This window comes from Podarcis pityusensis (genome assembly GCF_964106645.2).
Source record: "Podarcis pityusensis genome assembly, chromosome: 7".
NCBI classification, from domain to species: Eukaryota; Metazoa; Chordata; class Lepidosauria; order Squamata; family Lacertidae; genus Podarcis; species Podarcis pityusensis.
Window position 1 is genome coordinate 50,552,190 of NC_138031.1, and position 21,557 is coordinate 50,573,746.

At 41.9% G+C, this 21,557-nt stretch overlaps 1 protein-coding gene across 2 annotated transcripts; it reads right to left on the reverse strand.

Moving 5' to 3' along the window:
• Nucleotides 1-1,605: 1,605 nt before the first annotated feature.
• AFG3L2 (AFG3 like matrix AAA peptidase subunit 2) lies at nucleotides 1,606-21,387 on the reverse strand. Of its 2 annotated transcripts, none has more exons than XM_081014181.1 (17): nucleotides 21,170-21,387; nucleotides 19,173-19,272; nucleotides 17,713-17,781; nucleotides 16,367-16,494; nucleotides 15,675-15,827; nucleotides 14,430-14,504; nucleotides 13,443-13,567; nucleotides 11,548-11,821; nucleotides 10,697-10,834; nucleotides 9,307-9,460; nucleotides 7,188-7,295; nucleotides 6,903-7,028; nucleotides 6,453-6,563; nucleotides 6,006-6,121; nucleotides 4,492-4,692; nucleotides 3,532-3,726; nucleotides 1,606-2,546 (listed from the first exon to the last, which is right to left on the reverse strand). In XM_081014181.1, the coding sequence occupies exons 1-17, from the start codon at nucleotides 21,293-21,295 to the stop codon at nucleotides 2,304-2,306; spliced, it is 2,442 nt and encodes an 813-aa protein (XP_080870307.1). In that variant the 5' UTR covers nucleotides 21,296-21,387; the 3' UTR covers nucleotides 1,606-2,303. The 2 variants fall into 2 exon arrangements, with proteins under 2 accessions (XP_080870307.1, XP_080870308.1); XM_081014182.1 differs by lacking the exon at nucleotides 21,170-21,387 and adding an exon at nucleotides 20,943-20,966.
• Between the last annotated feature and the right edge of the window lie 170 nt (nucleotides 21,388-21,557).

Here is a 21,557-nt window from a genome sequence, read left to right on the forward strand (position 1 = left end):
AGAAAGCTTGAGACCTCCATATTGACAAGCTAACAAACGTGATACTTTCCTGCGTAGGAAGTATTTGCCCTTTCATTTTCATTCTCCATTTTTGTTTTGTTGACTGTGTTGCCAAGATATACATGCAAATTTCCCCTTCCCTCTTAAGAGACTTATGTATGCCTTGCAACATTCAAATTTACTCACAGCATCATGTTATTTCATGTCTGGATATTTCCTTCTCTTCAACATTCTCAAGCCCCATCCACTTCCCCCAACTACAGCAGTTGAGCAAACAAGCGTATGAACAGACCTCCCATTTGTTGAGCTTGTTCTCCAATTTGAAAATGTTTAAAACTTGTAGTATGAACCTTAAAAATCCCACCTGCAGTGTCAGGAATTTCATAGCTCTTCAGAGAGATACTTCTGGGTTTTAGAAAATATAAGAACCGGAAAACACAGTGGTAGCCTGTCACTAAGGGCAAATAGGACACTTCCTCATAAATATGCCTGCCTTCAGGCAGCTCTTACCTGCCTGCCTTCGTACTTAGCAACCTGTCAGGTGGCTCCTGCCTTTTACTGGTTCTGGGTCCAGCTACAGTGGTCTCTCTGCCTTCTACCCTACCAGTCCCAATGGGCACCAACCAGCATTGGGAAAACACGAATAATAATAATTTATTATTTATACCCCACCCATATGGCTGGGTGGGGTATAAATAATAAATCTGGGTGGCTCCCAACAGAATATTAAAAGCACGATAAAACATCAAACATTAAAAACTTCCCTAAACAGATGTGTTCTAAAAGTCGGAGAATTATTTTCTTGACATCTTAATGGAAGGTGTTCCACAGGGCAGGCGCTACTACTGAGAAGGCCCTCTGCCTGGTTCCCTGTAAGCTCACTTCTCACAGTGAGGCAACCACCAGAAGGCCTCGGCACTGGAACTCAGTGTCCTGCTGAATGATGGGGGTGGAGACGCTCCTTCAGGTACACAGGGCCAAGGTCATTTAGGGCTTTAAAGGTCAGCACCAACACTTTGAATTGTGCTCGGAAACGTACTGGGAGCCAATGTAGGTCTTTAAGGACTGGTGTTATATAGTCTCAGTGGCCACTCCCAGTCACCACTAAAGATAATCTGCCTAGTTTCCCCTCTGAGGTAGATCAAATTATTTCCCAAAACTTAACTGGCACCTGTGTTTCAAGAACACAGTAATGGCTTACAAATAGGAGTGCTAGCAATATGTGCTAATAATCTTCAACTTCTGCCCTCTGTTAATACAAGCATCCATGTCCTTCTCGTGAATGGCTTCTGCTCCAATACTCCATTTCAGCTGAGAGCAAGACAACTTGGTGTCATTTTTTCCTGGTTTGTGGTGATGCCAGGTTCACCCTGAATAACAAATTCAATGACTAGGGTGGCAATCACATTCTGAAAAGTTATTTCCTCTAGGCCTTCCACCCAACAACAGCCATAGATGAATCATCTATACATAAATATATAATTTTACCACAGAACGCTTTTATTTATAGCCTCTCATGACTGGAGAATTTCTTCATGAAGTTCAGTGTGCCAATTTTCTTTAATGTTTCCAAACTGTATTTACAAAATACAATACAATCATATGTTCAATACTGTACAACTGCCAGTAAAAAAAGAAACCTTTATTAAAACAGCAATAATATAATTTAGACTTTACACATTATTCCAGCCTCGGACCCCAAATTCTATTGGAAAAGCTCTTTAGCAGGCTTCAAATTTCACGATGGACACCAGCACAGCTTTGTTTTACAAATGGCAAGGCAGAAATAAATTTATAGAGTTGGGTGATAAGTAGATGTTTCTGCAGAACAGAAGTAGTATTGTCATAAATTACTTTGACTCCTGGTAAGCACCAGCAATGCATTTATTGTGTGCTAACAACTTGCATTTGATGGAGGCTACTTAAAAGACAGGCAGATGATTTCCCCCCATTATCCATGACAGTACATTAATCTAGGTCGTCTTAAATGTATCTGGTCATGGGCAAGAGTTGCACAACTTGGATATGGATCTAAAAAGTTGAAAGAAGGGGACTCAGTCCAGATCCATAAGCTGCAAGGTCTCCACTTTTTGTGTGCAGATATTTAGGAAGCAGGACCTACTAGAATCTGAATCCTCCTCTGTCAAATACAACAACAAACCCTTTCCTGGCTCCACTACTGCTGCAGGCTTGCTTCTTTCCAATCGAGGATTCTTGAAGACTAGACTCTGACATGTTCCCTCATTTTCTTTCAGTGTGCAACACATGCACTGTGCCAGTTTATACAACACCATATTTCAACACTAAAAAGGCATGTCTCCTGTAATCTGTCTGGCAATCTGCTCATCTGTCGTCTCCTCTTTCTCCTTCTCACGATCTTTGTTCCAGTCTTTAAGGCCTTCTGGAAGTGACGTATCTTCATCTAAGCTGCCTGTGCCTTCAACAAACTCTTCGTAAGTAGATTTTTCAGCAAATGGTCTGGGGCCAAGCATTTCAATCATATCACTTTTATCCAAAACCTCCTTTTCTAGGAGTTGTAAAGCAACCTGAAACAATATGCACACATATCACACAATTTATATAGAAGGTAAAGAATGTAAACTGGCTTTCTTCCACAGCATGCAAAATAACAACCAAGGATTTAACCTTTCACTGTGTATAACAGAATCAACAGCAGCATATTACCAATAGCTACTATAACCTCCTCTACATTGTTTCTAATGCTAGAGTCTAGTCAAACATACTCTAAAAACTAACCATTAAGAAGCTCACTACTGCAAGGTATTTCCATGACGTACCTACAGGATGTGATTATATCAACGCATCCTGGTTCCAAACTTCCTAAGGAATGCACACATTTTGCTTTCTGAGGCAGAGTTGCCCCATTCATTTTGGTGTTAGGGAAAGGGCCACATATACATCCTCATGTCATGAACAAGGAAATTATTATTATTTATTAAATTTGTATACCACCCTATACTAGCAGGTCCCTATACCCACAATACAAAAAATACAAAATACATAATAAAATGAGAGCAAAAACAAACCAATAACCCCCCCTCCCACAATACATTTAAAAGGGCATCGGATGGTTAAAGACGAACATTTTCGCCTGGCGCTTAAAGGTGTATAACGATGGTGCCAGCCAAACCTCCCTGGGGAGAGCATGCCGCAAATGGGAAGCCACTGCAGAAAAGGCCCGTTCTTGTGTTGCCACCCTCTGGACCTCTCGTGAAGGAGGCACACAAAGAAGGGCCTCAGTGGATGATCTCAGGGTCCAGGTAGGTTCATATGGAGAGCAGGCCCTTGAGGTATTGTGGTCCTGAGCCAATACCTCATTATTGCTTAAGCAAGTAATAGGCAGAGCTGCTATTCTTGTGTAAATCTGATAAAGGGCAAATAAGGGCATAATATAACTTGTAGAGTGCTGCTACCCCACTAACACATATACTGTGTATAAAACAGCAATGTTTTAGTAGCATATTGATCAAAGAACCTGGTAACCGTTTCTGTAGGCAAATGAATACGCACCTTTTCCACCTCTGCCTTCTTCTCAGTTAGGAGAGACAATGTCCGTTCGTAAGCTGAATTAATAAGCACTCGCACCTCTTCATCTATCAGTCTTGCAGTTGCCTCACTATATGGTTTTTCTAATACCATGTCTCCTTGCCGAGGAAGCTCAAATGAAATTTGCCCAACTTTTTCATTCATTCCAAACTGAACAATCTGAGGATTGAATGGCACACATTTTTAAGTGCCTTAGTCAAGAATGCTATGAAAAATATTAAGTCTTTATTCTAGCTACAATACTTTAGTATTAGCAGTTGCAACTAAACAAACCCTGCACCAGAGATGAGGAATCTGTGGCCCTCCAGATGTTCTTGGATTCCAGCTCTCATCAACCTTGACCACTGGCTATGTTGGCTGTGGTTGAAATGGAGTCAAACACCTGGAGGGTCCCATGTTCTCCAACCCTGCTCTACATTACTGTCAGGATTTTAACCCTGAAGTAAAAACCAGCTCTTGGCAATCGTATTTATTCCTGTAATAAACCATGAATGCTTACTGGGAAAGGTTAATGTTAGTGTTTGAGTATGGTCATTACTAATTACAAAACTGTTAGAAATCTATTGCAACAATAATCTGGCTCTTGAAGTATTCATAAAATATTAGACAACCAATAGTAGCATCCAGGCATCAAAATGCACTACAAACTGTAAAGTATTGTATACTACAAAAATATAAATATTAACATGTACCACTGGCATACAAATTATATTCCCCCCCCCCCGGAAGAAACAGTGCTAGACTTTAGGGGGTGGGGAGCAAGCCTCCATAACAAATCATTAATATATACCAGATATCAGAAGTATCTTTGTGGCATGAGTGGTGTATAAAGCATATCAAAACAATACCAAAAAAGTACAAACAATCATATTTTACAGTAATTTTTAAATAAAAAAATATAGAGTTGTTGAGAGGCCTACAAACCTGAGCATATGCACTCTGAGTAACTTTCCTTAGATCATCTTGGGCCCCTGTTGTAATTCTTCCAAAGAAGATTTGTTCTGACACACGCCCACCCAGAGTCATGCACATCCTGTCAAGCAGCTGCTCTTTGGTGTAAAGATACTGCTCTTTCGGTAAGTACTGAGCATAGCCCAGTCCTTTGCCACGAGGAATGATAGATACCTTGTGCAAGGGAAGAAAAAAAATACTTAAACAATCCAGCTTATTCCAGCTGGAACACATGCAAACAGCTAATGGCAGCCACAAACTTGACTGACCTGGGGAAAAGGGTTTGTCTAAACTATTCCTGTCACAGCAGATCCCAAAATGCTCCATGAATCAAGCCAAGGTTGATGGCATAGAATTATCATCAATGTGCAAGTATCACAGAGGTGGTTGGGGAGGGTATGAAGCTAGCAGAACTCCTCTGCTAGGAAATTCAATAAATAATATTAATTTTACTTTTTCCAGACAGATAAGTAGGAAGGACAGAACAGATTCCCATAGTTCAAAGCAGTGGCAACAACTGGCAATGAAGTGAGTGAAGCTGCCACACTTCCTACTGCTTCCTCAGCAGCTGCTCAGAGAGGAAGTGAGATAGAATATACTTTGTTCCTCCTTTCTGATTGCTATGCTAATTATGATTAGCGTAGTTGCTGGAAGGAAGCTGAAATGCTAGAATGCACCCTGATCTCTAAGCAGAATTGAGATTCCCTTTATGTAAGGTTGACTCCTGGTAATGCAGCTGCAGGCCTGAGAAAGACACAAAATTCTGCATCTACTTTGCTCTTAAGAACTGAGCTGGAATGCAGCCATGTGCAAGCCTTTGTGAGATCCTTGACTGTAGTTGTGTCATGTCCTCTTTCTTCTTGAATACATTTTCCTACCAGTTTCTAAGGAAGATTACTGTGGCTCAGATCCCGTGTGGGTCCTGGTTCATGATTCAGAACACATTCCACCATATCTTCTTTAAGCAGTGGCTAAAATATCCACTTAAAGCTACCAACCCACATTTTTTTCTAATCTGAAAATGATAATCTTTTAACATTTACCAGTTGAAGAAATTGACACAATTCAGACAATTATACCTCAGGTTAATAAGCTTTTTGCTTGCACGCGTATCCCAGTTACAATGCAAGCACTTTTTTTTTACTTCTTCTAATACCTAGAAGCTTGTAATTAACCATAATTTTCCATTTTGTCCAAACTAAGAAAGCTGTGGTTACCAGCTTCAGAATAAGCCTGGCTAATATAAATCCAGCATTTAACCAAGTGTTTAATATCCTGACTTATTCCAAAGCTAGTTACCATAGCTTCCTGGTTTGGATGAAATGGGAAACTGAGGTTAAGAGACTCGATTACTCATGCTGCAAAGCAAAGAATGAAGGGCCTGTGTGTGAAGGCAAAAGGCTAGTTCATATCTAAACTTACTAAGCCAAATTCTGATTATCCAAATGTGATTGTTGTACAGCAAGCGTCTTGCTAAGTCAACATACCTTCAAAAGTGGATCAGCATGTTCCAAAAACCACCCAGCAACTGCGTGGCCAGCTTCATGATACGCTACTGTCTTTTTCTCCTCTGGTTGCAATACTTGTGTCTTCTTTTCCAAACCTTTGATTTAAAAAACCCAAAACTTTACTACTGAGGTGCAGATTTCCAAATTGGTGATAAGATAGCCCCCTAGAGCCAACAGATTTGGGGTTTCCTCCATCCCCTCCTCAACTTGAGATAGTTAGGCCTCACACTTAACAAACTATTGCAAATAAGGGAGAAATATTTACTGTTCGATATAATGGAACACTAGGTCCATAAAATTATTCTCCCCTCCCCACCATAATCAAGAAAGATTATTGTTTGTATCCAGCAATTAAATTAAGAGATGAACAAAAGAACTGACCCACAACACTGCAAGAAGCGTAATCACAAAGGGATACCCTCTCACCTCCTATCACTCGTTCAATTGCTTGCTCAAAGTGTTTTTGGTTTATGGCATCTGAAAGATGTCGTGCAGCAATTAAGGCAGCTTCATTGCATACATTAGCTATGTCTGCACCTAAAGGAAAAGAGTGAGGAGACAATAAACAGAGCCGTTTCCAAACACAACATCCATCACTTAACACAATGAGGATAACCAGATATGCAATCAAGCACAATAACTAAAGTTCCCGCAAAGCTGCACTTTAGGGTGGGGGAGAGTAGTCTTGTTGTTGCTATTATTAAATAATGGGGAATCAGAAACCCTTGCCGATCTATTACGAATCATGCAAATTCTGCAGTAGATATAGAGCTAACCTCATTCTACCTCCAATCTGCCATCACAATTTCCTCATAAAAATGAGAAAATAATACTTCTAGAAATGTACCAATTACACAGGAGTAAAAGATCACCTACCTGAAAATCCAGGAGTAAGTGATGCAAGTTTTCGTGCTAAATTATCTCTGTTCAAGCTACTATCCAACTTCAGGGGCCTAAGATGAACTTTAAAAATAGATGCTCTTCCCTTTATATCTGGCGGCCCTTGAAGAGTTTAAAGAAAAAGCAATTAACTTTACAATTGCAAACATTTCTGCTTTCTAATAGTCCCACTAACCAGCTTTAGCTAACATCTCCTCTCTGTTCTCATAGTTTTGAGCTGACATCTTTATGAGGTCAAAGTTGTCTACCAAGATAACTTACCAATGAAGATCTGTCTATCAAAACGTCCTGGCCTCATAAGTGCAGGGTCCAGGATATCTGGCCTGTTGGTGCCTGCCAAAATAACTACGTTTGTTGTGGTATTAAAACCTGTGAAGAAAATAAAAACCAAAATATTAAATATTCAGTAGCGAAAATGGTTTTTCCAAAAGACTATTGTGAATTTTAAGCATGCTATTTTGTAAATTCTGAAGTGACCAGAGTATTGGCGATTCTGCTTTCCGTCAAGGACTTAATGACTGAGCAGGTGAAGAGAACTGTTGTTGTTTAGTCGTGTCTGACTCTTCGTGACCCCATGGACCAGAGCACGCCAGCCACTCCTGTCTTCCACCGCCTCCCGCAGTTTGGTCAGACTCATGTTTGTAGCTTTGAGAACACTGTCCAACCATCTCGTCCTCTGTCGTCCTCTTCTCCTTGTGCCCTCCATCTTTCCCAACATCAGGGTCTTTTCCAGGGAGTCTTCTCTTCTCATGAGGTGGCCAAAGTATTGGAGCCTCAGCTTCAAGATCTGTCCTTCCAGTGAGCACTCGGGGCTGATTTCCTGAAGAATGGATACGTTTGATCTTCTTGCAGACCATGGGACTCTCAAGAGTCTCCTCCAGCACCATAATTCAAAAGCATCAATTGAAGAGAACTACACCATGTTAAAGAATGAGGAAAAGATGCAGAACTATTGCATACTATGTAATATGAGTGCTTACAATTCACAGGACAAGGTACTTTCAAAATTCTGAACCACTGCTACTACTGCCTACAACTTCTTCTTCTCTGGCGATCACTCGCAGTCGAGTAAGATTGTCTTCCATAAATACAGTTTTAACAATGAGTCCGTAAGTGACTGTGGAGGCCAATTCTGGATTCACATGTCCTTCCACAGTGGGGACATTGGTTTCCGGGTGGCCTTATATGGCAGGCAATAGCTTATGAAATGGGAAACAAGTCAAAGAGCAGTATCCAACTAAGCTATACTCAGAGTAGAACCAGTGAAATCAATGGGCTTAAGTTAGTCATGATATCACCCACAGAGATTATGGGTTATGTCTCCCAACCATCTTGAGCAGATTTGAGTGTGCCAAGGGGGCTGTAGTGGGGAGAGGTCCCATTGTGCAAACAGAAGTCTGTTTCACTTGGACACTGGCAGAGTTGGATACAAACCTTAATGTACAATCCCATACAATTAGCAATAAGGTTACAAAACAAAAAGAACAGAAAGATGCTTTCTGCTATGTTCATTCAGTATCATGAAAACAACCCACTTTTCCTAAAAAAGATTATAAAGTCTAGGTTATATCCAATATCAGTCATACTGTGAATAGGCCACTGAAATTGATCAAAAAGTTAAATCCATTTATTTCAATAGGCATAATCAGCTTGTGACTACTAGATATTATTCTACTTTTTCTTACTAACAAAAATTACAACATTTTCATCTTCAAATATGTTATTACTAATAAAGCCATCCAACCCTTGAGAGGGTTATTGATTTGTTTTTGTTTTATTACTTGGTGGCGCTGTGGTCTAAACCAGAGCCTAGGGCTTGTAGGTCAGAAGGTTGGCAGTTTGAATCCCCACGATGGGGTGAGCTCCCATTGCCCGGTTCCAGCTCCTGCCAACCTAGCAGTTCGAAAGCATGTCAAAGTGCAAGTAGATAAATAGGTACCGCTCCGGCGGGAAGGTAAACGGCGTTTCTGTGCACTGCTCTGGTTCGCCAGCAGCAGCTTAGCCATGCTGGCCACATGACCTGGAAGCTGTAAGCCGGCTCCCTCGGCCAGTAAAGTGAGATGAGCGCCGCAACCCCAGAGTCGTCCGCGACTGGACCTAACGGTCAGGGGTCCCTTTACCTTTACCTTTTTATGTATTTTGTGGAGGGCACCAGGCTGGTGAAGCCGGCTCTAACCAACACCTGCCTACATTCCCTATTGCTTTTTAACAGCCAGTTGATTTTAGACATAGGTTTTCATAACAACGTTTGGTTGTGTCCCCAGGCAGCTTGTTTCATACCAGTAGGAGCTGTTTCCATGTAATTTGTTTAAGAATGAAGTGTTACTCTATACGTAAGTGGCAGTAGGAATGATCAAAGTTTAAGAAACCAAATAGTTACCATCCATTTCTACTAGCAGCTGATTCAATGTGTTTTCTTGTTCACTTTGCCCTCCAAAGTTACCCCGTCCTCTCTTCCTTCCCACTGCATCTATTTCGTCAATGAAGAGAATGCAAGGGGCATTTTTACGAGCCAGAACAAATAAATCACGAACCTTTGAAAGAGAAAGAATGTACTTTCAAACTCATGTAATGCCACACAGCTTGTTGTCCATCAACACTACAGAATACACCACAGAGATAGTATTCATGTCATTGAAATAGGTATACAACATTAGACTCATTTGTCCGTCTATCAGGAAATTATATTGCAGCTAACATGTTAGATTATGAAATAAATCAAATGCTTTTACAGTCGTAACTTTGTTTTCGAACAGCTTAGTTCTTGAACGTTTTGACTCCTGAACACCGCAAACCCGGAAGTGACTGTTCCGATTTGCAAACTATTTTTGGAAGGCAAATGTCCAACAGGGCTTCTGCAGCTTCCGATTGGCTGCAGGAGCTTCCTGCAGCCAATTAGAAGCCACACTTTGGTTTACAAATGTTTTAGAAGTTGAACAGACTTCGGGAACAGATTCTGTTCGACTTCCAAGGTATGACTGTAATTTGAAAGCTGTAGAAATCAAACTCTGGGAAAGTGTTTAGAACCATGGGTGGTATTCAACTACTACATCCTGTCAGCGCAAGGATTGCTATTTGTGCAATGGGACTCCCCCCCCCCCCACTGTGTGTGCCCTCCCCAAATCTGGTCCAGAAGATTGGGAAAACCCTTAGAACAAATTTGGAGGTGCACAGGGGGAGGACATTCTGTTGCAAAAGCAGAAATCCCTGCGCTGACAGAATGAGACTTAGTGAACAAAGAATTCTGCCCAATGTTTTTATTTCTACATAAGTACTTGAAACAGATGCTTTATGCTGGAAGAGCCAGCAGTGTTCAAAGTACAAGAGCTAGACTTGGATGAAGGAGACCTTGGTTAAAATTGCATCTTTCCCTCAGAGCCGGGACTACTTAAAATAGCATAAATTTCCTACACAACTCCGTAGAGAAGTGTGAAGAACCTTTGTGCACACTGATGATAAATCTAGTCTTCCTGCAACAGCCATCAAGTTTAGAATACCATTCACTTGTCCTTATCAACTGTTAGTAAAAAGAAGACGACAGTGGCAAAATGCAGTCAGAGGGCTACAGCTCTGAAGCAAAAAGATTTCCTAGAAACTGAGTGAGATATCAGAGTTATTAATTGAAATAGCTTGCAGCCAGCTATTTAAGATGAACAGCTATCTTGATCATTACTGAAATTTAGTGAATTATCAAGCTTTTGGCCTACCAACCTTGACTGCGTCCTTTTAACAACCGACACTGCAATAACAGAGCAAGGCCAAAGACTTACTCTAGCAGGACCCACGCCGACAAACATCTCTAAGAACTCAGACCCATTGACTGTAATGAAAGGGACGTTGGCCTCTCCAGCTGTTGCTTTTGCTAGAAGAGTTTTCCCTGTGCCTGGAGGTCCTGTCAAAATAGCTCCCTGTAAGGTGTGAGAAGGGGTAACTATTACTAAGAAATAAAAGCAGTGCAAATATTCACCTTAAATTTTCTTCAATATGAGTCAATATATTTAGAACTCTGTTTCAGGGAAGTATAACATGTGTCCTAGTTCCACAAATAACTCAAAATTTTCTCTTTTCCCTGAAATGTTCTAGCACTTGAAAAGGTCATTTGAATTTCACATAATTGTATTTTGAATGGGAGTGCAAGCTGCAATATAGCTAAAGTAACCAATATTTGATCATGATCACACAAGATGGTCAATTTAATAAGTCTTCACAAGATTCACCCACTATTTATTAAGATCCATGAGGAAATGATACTCTAACCTAATTTTTGGCCCTATGCTAGTTCAGATTTAAAAAAAAATCAAGTTGGACAAATAGTATTTGCTTGCAGGTAAATCTGAGTAAGAAAGAACAGTGTCCTCACTTTACTGAAAGGGAAGCAGAGAGAATTTCATAATGTCACTAAAGGAAGATTCAGAGGCTATGTGAAATGAGTTCTTATGATTCCACAAACTAATCAAAGGCTTTTATTCTTGTGATCATATTTTTTAAATTCTGATGTTAGGTCAGAATATAGGAATAATGCAAATTGTTACTAAATTCCAAAAAAATCATCTCCAGCTAAAAGAACTCAATAAAGTAATGAAGTTGGCACAATAACGTTTTTATTCTTGAAACTCCTTACCTTTGGGATCTTTGCTCCAAGATTCTCGTACTGTTTTGGGTTTTTCAGAAAGTTGACGAACTCCATTATTTCTAATTTAGCCTCCTCACAGCCAGCTACATCTTTGAACTTCACATCTATTTCATCCTTTAAGACTTTGGCTGTTGTTTCACCCACACTGAAGAGTCCTCCCATTCCCCGTCCTGTTCGGCCCATTCCAGAAGGTCCTCTTCTTAACGTGTAGAGCAGAAAGCCAACTATAAGGACCGTTGGCAACATACTCAGAAGAAAGGAACTAAAAATAAAAGTTGGGAGTTATTAATTCATTGTTTCATAACAAAATATGGGGTGGGGAGGCACATAAGAGCAATTTCATTTCTACATTATGAGCAACTTTGCTCAATAAGGTGCAATTTTAGTTAAAATATGCTGGGCTACAATAAATCATGCACAGTTCATAGCACCTTTCTAATTCATAATACAAATGTGCGCTAAAGCTAATGAATTCCTAGATCAGGCTAACTTTATCTCTTGCTCTTTCTTACATTCCCCATTAGTTGGCATCCATCTATCTCAGGAGAAAATGGAGGAGTGCACTTTTGGAGATGAAGTCAAACCCTTGGGAGAGTTGCAGCACCTGCTGTGGTTGTAGAAACCGATACGGGACATGTTTTGCTGCAGCTAGGGCAGATGAAGGCATCCAATTGTGCTGCTGCAGATGCACCATGGCGTTTCTTCTCTCTGCCTTCCTCCCAACTGTCGCTCCTCCTCTAGTCAATGCTGTGGAGGCATAGCCTGATTTCCTGTCTCCAGGCACTGCAATCATCTGCAAGGGATTCCCACGTGGCGGGGTTGATGTTGCCAGCCTTCGTCCCGTTTACAGACATGTAACACAGAGTTAGTCTGCAAATGGGCCTGATGCCAGCTCCCAATAGAGCACATCCTTGGGGATTCTGCAATCTTCCATTCTGTGGACAGGACCAAGACTATGTAGAAGTCGCAGAGACAGGAGTCTGAACTTTGTGGGAACGTGGGCAGGACTCTGTCCTGCCATGTGATACCCCAAATCCTCCTGACACTGTATATGTGGAAGGCATTGAAGTGTCATTCCTGGCAGGTCTAAGTTGCCCACGTCTCACTACCATGAAGCAGAATCCTCAATACGCAAGCCTGGTAGACCTTCATCTTAGTATTAGCTTCACATCCTCCCATACCCTTTGGAGTGAAAAGCCATTGTTGGAGCTGCCTTGCCAATTCACTTGTCCAGCTCAGCGTCGATGGAGAGATTGCTGGTTATGGTGGAACCCAGGTAGACTTGTCTAGCACCCCAAGTGTGTGGTCACCAATGCTGATGCGTGGAATGCTGATAATGGCTCAGGATGCTCATCCCCGTCAGGCTGATGGTAAGGCCAAACTCCTTGCAGGCTTGGGCAAAACGGCTGACGAGTCTCTGTAGAGCTTCCTCTGAGTGCTCTGTAAATGCCGTGTCATCTGCAAACAACATCTCTCAGGTAAGACCCGTTGCACTTCAGTTTAGGTGCAGAGACGTGCCAGGCTGAACAAACTCCTGTCTCAACAAGGTAGGATGTCCACCTAAGCTTTACAAGATGATAGTGTCCTTCCACGAGAACATGCATGGCACCGTCCAGTATGACAGCTCATCCTAGGACTCCTTCCCTATAAAGAGCAGTGTGAAACAGGGCTGTGTTCTCGCCCCAACTTTCTTTGACATTCCATAGCCTACTGCAAATGAGAGAAAACCCTTCTTCTTCCGCCATGCATATGCCAAATCATTTGAGAGTGGTGGATGATAGGGGTTACCAACAAGCGCAAGCAGAGACTGGCTTGTCAGCAAGCCAATTCTAAAAGGTAATATCATATATTCCATTACAATTCCAATCATTTTAAAGACTTACCCATCACTCTCTGCTGCATACACTACAGGTATCCGGCTCTCCCCTTCTATCCCCATCTCAAGCTGTGCAGTTTCCAAGTTCCGCTCAAATGTGTCCACACTTCCAATATTAAACCAAACATATTGCTGTAAAAACAAATACAATAATTCATGGTGTCTCAGTTTTAGCATTTTAAATTAATCTGAGAGAGACAAGATTATAAAGCTTATTTTAATATAAAGAAGCAGCTTAATTGAATATCCAAAAAGTTACAATACATACGTTATCAACTAGAGGCAGAAATTTAATATGCCGGTTTTAGTTGCATCGTTTCTATTTGCTGAAGAAAACACCTCCACTGAATGTGCATTTCTGAATGCTAGACTGGCAAAATATTTACAGTGGTACCTTGGGTTACATACGCTTCAGGTCTCACATACGTTTCAGGTTACAGACTCCGCTAACCCATAAATAGTGCTTCAGGTTAAGAACTTTGCTTCAGGATGAGAACAGAAATTGTGCTCCGGCGGTGCGGAGGCAGCAGGAGGCCCCATTAGCTAAAGTGGTGCTTCAGGTTAAGAACAGTTTCAGGTTAAGAACGGACCTCCGGAACGAATTAAGTACTTAACCTCAGGTACCACTGTATAGTACTTCTGCCATGTCTCCCATTGATGGCAAAAGTATTTCTATTATAGTGTTATACAATACTATATAACAGGTGAAATCCCTAATAGGTATGGTGCAGAGAAACCACACTTGCACATCATGTTCTGCATCTTTAAGCAAAAAGCATGTGGAGATTCCTACAGTATGTAGGGTGCACTAGACATCAGATTCTGCACATGCTCAACACATTTTGTCATTTACTTGCAAGGGCACAGAGCACAGCCCTGATACATCAAAATAACAAACTGCCAGATCCATATTTAATACGCTATACAGAAACGTTTATAAACATAAATGATTCAACCCCTTAATGCATTTGGTGAATTGAAAAAATTGATTTACCCCATCAATTGGCGACTTCCCTGGGGTAAAAACCACTCTAACAAAGCGCTTGTTCACCACTTCTAGCTTGTCCACCTGTGAAAGCACAAAATACATTTCAGACAGTAACTTTTTCCTCCTGGGAGAAGCCAAAGATTGAACCACAGACCTTCTGCATGTAAAGCATCGTCTCTGCCCCTGAGCTAGAGACCTTCCCTTATGCTGTATGAACATGACCCTGTGAGATGTGAGTGTACTGAAACTGCTGAGGTCTGTTTCAAAATCAAAAACATCCAAAATCTGCTAAAAAAAGTCTGGCCCAATACATTATAAGTTCAAAATCTTTCTTCCAAAAGCAGAGGCCCCCAAATATAAAACTGATTCCTTGGCAAGGTACCAATTCTTTGACCCTACCATGAAGCACAGAAGGTTGCAGGAAGAGCCTTGCCTTCACTTGCACTCAGGGCTTGAATAAAGAAACTATGCTGATTCTGCTGTTCCTTTCCACTTTGTCAAAGCTCCCTGCAAGTGGGACAAAACATTGCTTCTCCTCTGATCCTTCTAGCAAGCATGCAGGGACACAGGGTAAGGTGGAGTGCTGTTTCATATTGCTGCCCAAGGCTTGGATAAGAACACAACAGGAAATAAGAATGTGTCAGTGGGGTCTTGAATCAGCTTGTGTCAGACACAAAGAAAACAGGAGATCAGCCTGCTGTTGCTTTTCTTATCCAAACTATGTGAGTGAGAGTTCTGCCCTCTCTTGCTTCAGTGAGCAAGCAAGTCCTGAGAAAGCAGGTTCTCAAAGTAAATAACCTGTCCATTGAAGAAAATGCAAACTTATGATCTCTCTTTTAGCCCACTACACTAAACTTATTCTTGAACTCTCTTCAAGAGTTTTAATAGCTGCTTGTTGTGTTTTTTTAGCTTGCTATTTTTATATTTTAAATTATTTTCCTTGAGTTTTTTGAAGCAAAGGCAGGGAAAGTTTCAAATAAATAATATGCCCTTAAAAAGAGCCGTGGAGCTCAAAATGTCTTAAGGCCATTTTCTAACAATATGGCTAACCTCTACATTTTGCCTTTTGTTTCTGGAATTGAAGTTCTGACCACATGCAGTAATTTTCTTCTTCTTTCTTTAATACAAATTCATCCTCAGCCTTTCCAGCTTCAATTAAATTATAGCCCACCCTGGTTTACATTCAGTCACAATGGATAACTTATTCTGTGAAATGTACATTTCAGCTGAAGGTGCCTCAGTGCTACTTACCACTCCTTTGGAAAGGTAGTTGTTGGCAAAGTCCTTCCATGTGATTTCTCTCCCAGCATTCCTGAAGAAAACATAGTATGTAGCAAAAGCCCAGAAAATTGCAGTGCCCATGAAATAAAAACGGAACTCTTTGTCATCCCAGGGAAAGTCACCCTAAAGGGGAAGAGGAAGAAGGAATACTGGATTGAGATTGACTTTTGTATGTGAAAATGGTGGATTTTCTGATCTGCTGTCACAAAAGCAGCCCTATGTAAGCACCAATTTGTAAAAGATTTTTTTTACAGAAGATTTATTCATAAAAACATGAAAAAGTGTCTGGAATTACAGTCATGCCTTCATTCCCACCTACAAACCCTTTTCTACTAACTTGGTGGAGAGGCAGATTCACATATGAAATGTGCTGAGCTTTTCTGAGGTGAATGGGAATGCTCCCTTTGCAAAAGCTCACAAAATCTACTGCACTGCATACTGGGCCTTGAGTCAGGGCCACTATAAATCTTAGATTCATATAATCTTTCAGAGAAATTTAAGAAACACGTAAGTAACTGAGTTTAAAAAACCATAAGTCAACAGCATCCCCATGGTGAAAATAATCTGAATAACATTTAGAGAAGTAATAATATTTTACAGAACTGCAAAACACAATAAAGCAGGTTGATAAAAGCAGTGTCACAAAAAATATGAATTGGGACCTTTTGCATTCTGGACCACCAGTTAGTATCTTCTTTCTTGCCACCTTTTTTCCCTCCTCCTCCACTGCTTCCTCCTCCTCCTCCACTGTTGGTTCTGGAAGGGCGCTGGGAGTTGGCTTGCTTTACATCTACAAAAAAAGTTCACACGCATGTTTCTACAAAAAATAGAAAGCAAGCAAGCCTATGTCCCTGTAGTTCTTTGTTTTGTTACTTCTGTAATCTTTACACAACACTGATTCTTACAAGATTAACAGCTAGATTAGATGTTACAACACACACACACGGCTGTCTACAAAAATAGCATTCACTCATCAAATCCCAACCCTTACTCCGTACCATGGAACAGATCTTACTTTATGCTGCGACAGCAAAACGTTCTGCGCCTCCCCACCCTGTATCACTGACTGCTGATGGCATGGTGCAGGGAACACAGAACATCATGATGTCACAGCATAGCAAAGCTCTACCAGAAAGCATCAGGGGGTTGGGTGGGCCTAAATGTGTGGCAGCTGTTTACAACAGAAGTCACATATTTAATGTGCAATTTGTTTTTAACACTCAGAATCTGGATTAAGTTACAGAGATGTTACAAAGACTACTTATATCATGTAAATGATGTCCTTTGAGGATTCAGTAAAGGCAGTATATAAAGATTATTATGATGCATCACGCCAGGCCATGTGTTTAGGTGGGGAACAGTAATGATTATGTAAGAACTCACAATACAGTGAGAGCCTATTAGAGAGAAAACCTGGTGTAAACTGGTTATTGTTGGGGTGTCTCAAACAACGTATCATGGTACATCCAGATAATGCTTTTTGATTAGATAGAATCCAGTTTTTAGTGGAACGATAGTGCAAGCACAGTTTTCCCAACCCATTTCCAGCTTCCAGCTCCCTTATTTATTATGTTTAAATACAGTAGCCATGTCACTGTAGCTTTGGCCCTCTTTCTTAACTGATACAAAGTACTCAATTCTTTAACAAACATTAAAAGGCACACAACCAGGGATATAAACAGGCCCAGTTAACGTAGATTGTTAATCAAAATGCTCAAGGAAAAAATAACACCACCACAAACATCTAACAGAGAATTCAGAAATTGAATATGGTGATGCTGGAGCAGAAACATATCAATTCTACAATGTGAAGACCTGGCACATAAAATGTGACAACAGAAGTCACAAGACAGAAGTAAACTGTAGGAAATAGTGACCACTTTCATGGCCATTGTCAAAACTAGGACACAGCAACATGGGGCTTGTATATAAGAGCAGTCAAAATTAATAATAACCAAAGTGACATTTATTCTACATATGAGCCTCAAGTGAAAAAGCAGACTGGTACCTTTAGCTTCTCCTTCTGAGCCCTTTGTTTCATTAGGTTTCTTTTCATCAGGGAAATATTTTTCAAAACCTAATAAGGAAAAAAGCAGCAATAAAAATTGAGTATATTATATTATGCTTGAGGCAGTGAAGTCTCACCAAAAATAGCCTCACCATGTGTTTCAGGGAACAGGAAAAGAGGTGGATATGTGAGTTTCACATATCTGATAAAGCTAAACAGGAGGGTGGGTGGGTGGGAAAAGGAGATAAAAGCATGTGTGTCATTTAAAAATATTTCTGATAAAGAATAGTAACTGCCCAAGTGCCTATCAAAAGTGCCTACCCTCTAGTTTCTAGAAGAACTACACTGCTGAAACAAGAAAAAGGTAGGAAGGTGGAAAACTGGAAGCAGACTTTTTTGTGGAGAGAAAGGAGGACTATTCTGAGAGCTCAGTCAGCCCTTGGACTGAAACAGGTGAGTCAGAGAACATATGTAGCTTGAGATAGGGACAAAGAAAGAATAATATTCCTGTCCAGCTTCAGGCCTGGGTTTAGCTTGAAAAACACCTTGACTGGCCTTGGTGGTTGACTTAGACTGGGGGTGGAAGTGAGCACAATCCTACTGGCTGTCCTGGATCTATTAGTGGCTTTCAACACCATCAATCAACACTATCCTTCTGAGCTACTTGACTGGGTTGGACTTGGAAGGCAGTGTGTTCTGCTGGCTCTGGTGCCTCCTGGATAGTTGATTCCAGATGGTTGTGATGAGGGGACCTTCTGTTTTACCCCTTGAGTTTTGGCTTTGTTTTGTGTTCTGTCTCCCATGCTTTTCAACATCTGCATGAAACTGCTGGGAGAAGTCATTCAAAGGTTTCAGCTGCCATATGCAGATGACTTTAGCTCTACCCCTTGTTTCCATCTACTCATCTCAGGGAGGCTGTGGGACTCCTGAACTAAATGGTTTGTGATTAGGTTACTTGAAAGGCTGTCTACGTATGTATCAATCTGTCAGGAACCCATACTCATGTACCCACTAGTGTGATCATTTAGGTTGGTGGGCATGAAGTAAAGGCCCTTCTCAGTGATGGTCCAAGATTGTGCAACAATACGAGAGGGGAGTTTTGTGGGAGATTGCTCTCTGACTGCACATTGTGCTGGAAAGACAGCAGGACAGCTGTGCTTAACTTCTAAAGAGTAAAGTGCTAGGGCTCAGGCCACATCGTTTCATTCTGAGTGAGGAAGCAATGCAATTAAGGTGTAATTGTTCTGCAGCAAGGCAATAGGTCTCTGCACATTCTCAGAACTATGCTCCTTCAAACATTCTAGTGCAGCTCTGGTATTGGAAAAAAACCATGTTTATTTCTATGCTGCTTCCCATAAAATTGTGCCTAAGCAGTTTTAAACACATAAGATGAATAAGCGTAGTAGTCAATAATATAATAATAAGCTACACAATATTATTATTTTACAGCAAAAAATTACCTTTTGGAGGTTGGGAGAAGAGCTTCCTGTAAACAGCAATTACACTTGCAAGGACATTGCTTCTGTTTGTAGGAACTTGTGTGGCCACATGGTCATGAAGCTGAAAAAATGAGAATTGTCACTAAAAAAACAAGACAGATCCTCAGCATCTTTTCAGCACAATCCTATGCATGCTTAATTGCAAATAAATCCCAGAGATTTCAATGGGGCTTACTTTCTAGTAAGCATGCACACAATTGCTGCCTTAGGTTGCAACCCAAACCCTAGCTGGAGAGCAGTGGGACCACCAAGGTAGCCACAGCCCAGTTGCTCATGCTAGCCCAGAAAGGGGAGATGGCAGGCAAACAGCTGCCCAAGCCTGGAGCTGTGCCAGACATCAGGCCCATAATGGGACTAATATCGTTATGTGACTGCTGCAGGACCAGCTTGGGATCCACTGGATCCCAGGCTGACTCAGACCTTCCCTGCCCCCAGAACACACGGTTTCAGGGCTATCTGTCTGCATGTTTGTGCCAGTGGATACAAACTGACATGGGTACAGGGCTGGACACAGCACCATCTCTGCCCAATATAAACACCCTTTCTGGAAAAGGGTGTTTGAATTGCAGCCTTAGACTGCAGTTGTATACATTCATACATGCGAGTAGGTTCCACTTGAAGGCCTGTTTTTGCAATATGAAATAATGGTTATTCATTTAAAAGCAGCCACTCTCCCAGTTTCACAAATATCCTGGCACATTTTTTTACATCATCGGAGGTTCTCCTGCACCACCCCTGATGTAAAAGATGTCCTTTGGTTTCATTTCTCAATGGGTACTCTGGATAGGTACATCTGGAATGTTGCCTGGGGATGAAATATCACAAAATAACAGGGTAAGGGGGATAAGCAAAGAGAGTGAAAGTTCCCTCCACAGTGTGAGTAAAAGCAGTTTACTCCATCATTCATCCTCTTACTTTTCCAAATGAGATGCTGAAGCAAGTTTACAAAGAACAGATAAAAGCAACTCTCAACTCACCTGAGCTAGAAACTAGCTCACATATCACTTCTGTTATGAATTTAGCAGGTGATGTTAAATAAACCACTGTCTCTCAAACTCACACTTTGCCCTGAACCCAATATACAACAGGGGGATAATGATGATATGCTTTACAGGGTTGCTGAAAGATAATACAGTGGTACCTCGGGTTAAGTACTTAATTCATTCTGGAGGTCCGTTCTTAACCTGAAACTGTTCTTAACCTGAAGCACCACTTTAGCTAATGGGGCCTCCTGCTGCTGCCGCGCTGCCGGAGCACGATTTCTGTTCTCATCCTGAAGCAAAGTTCTTAACCTGAAGCACTATTTCTGGGTTAGCGGAGTCTGTAACCTGAAGCATATGTAACCTGAAGCGTATGTAACCCGAGGTACCACTGTAATTATAAAATTACAAGAGAATGTACAGGAATCTCTTTGAACACTCAAAAGCACTATACAAATCCTTTTGAATACGAGAAGTGCAGTTCAGTGGTAGAACCCATTTTCTTCATCTGCAAAAAGTTCCAGATTCACTCTCTGACATCGCCAGGCAAGAGCGGTCAAGATTTGCTTTTTTAAAAAATATTTCTCAAAACCGTCAAGAACCTCTGTCAGTCAGTCAGTCAGTCTGCGAAGCCCATTGTGGTCTTCTTGGACCAAGGGACTGTGACTCGGTAAAAAGCAAAACCCGCATATGCCTAAACCGAGTATCCGTGATTCAAGCTAGCAAAGGTGAGATGCTAAGCATTTCTCACCGTCACCATTACGGTGCTGAAACAGCCACGACACAAGCCGGTTCTCTCTTTTAACCTTCGGGGGGATAAGAAACGTCACTGCCAAGTGACTCCACGGGGACGGGACTCCCTCGTGGCGACGGCCCCGGTCCACCTCCGGCAGGCGCTGCCAGGAAGGGCGGCGGTGCCCGGGAGGCGCACCCCACTCCCCTTGCGCCCTGCCCTTGCCTGACACGCACGTGACTCACCAATCTCAGGTAGCGCGAAGGCGCTGCGGGGCCTCGGCCCCAAAGCAGCCGCTGGGCGGCCCCGGGGATCCCGCCGGGGGAACGCCGGCAGCAGCCCCGCGACAGCCACAGGCAGCGGTGAGCCATAGTCGCCGAAACGTGCCAGCGGCCCCAAAGCACCGCTCTCTTCACTCACTCAGTTACACAAACAGGCGAGCGGGTGGTTGGGGGACCTTGGCCACGCCCCCGGCGCCGCGCGTGACGCCATCACGGCGCCCCATGACCCCTCCCGCGCGTGCGCGCAGCCTTCACCATGCTCCGCCTTTTTTCGTAAGCCCCGCCTCTTTTGGAGGCGTTGCGCGTGTTGCTCTCCGCCAGCCTGGTGCAACAGCGAGACGACCCTATTGAA

What these genes read in the sequence shown, in the direction of transcription:
- AFG3L2 (XM_081014181.1), bottom strand. Translation starts at nt 21,295, where the DNA reads ATGGCTCACCGCTGCCTGTGGCTGTCGCGGGGCTGCTGCCGGCGTTCC. An exon ending in TCGGCGTGGGTCCTGCTAGA is followed by an intron (nt 9,461 to 10,696) that starts GTAAGTCTTTGG and finishes TCTCTTTCAAAG; the next exon opens with GTTCGTGATTTATTTGTTCT. An exon ending in AGAAGGCAGAGGTGGAAAAG is followed by an intron (nt 2,547 to 3,531) that starts GTGCGTATTCAT and finishes ATATTGTTTCAG; the next exon opens with GTTGCTTTACAACTCCTAGA.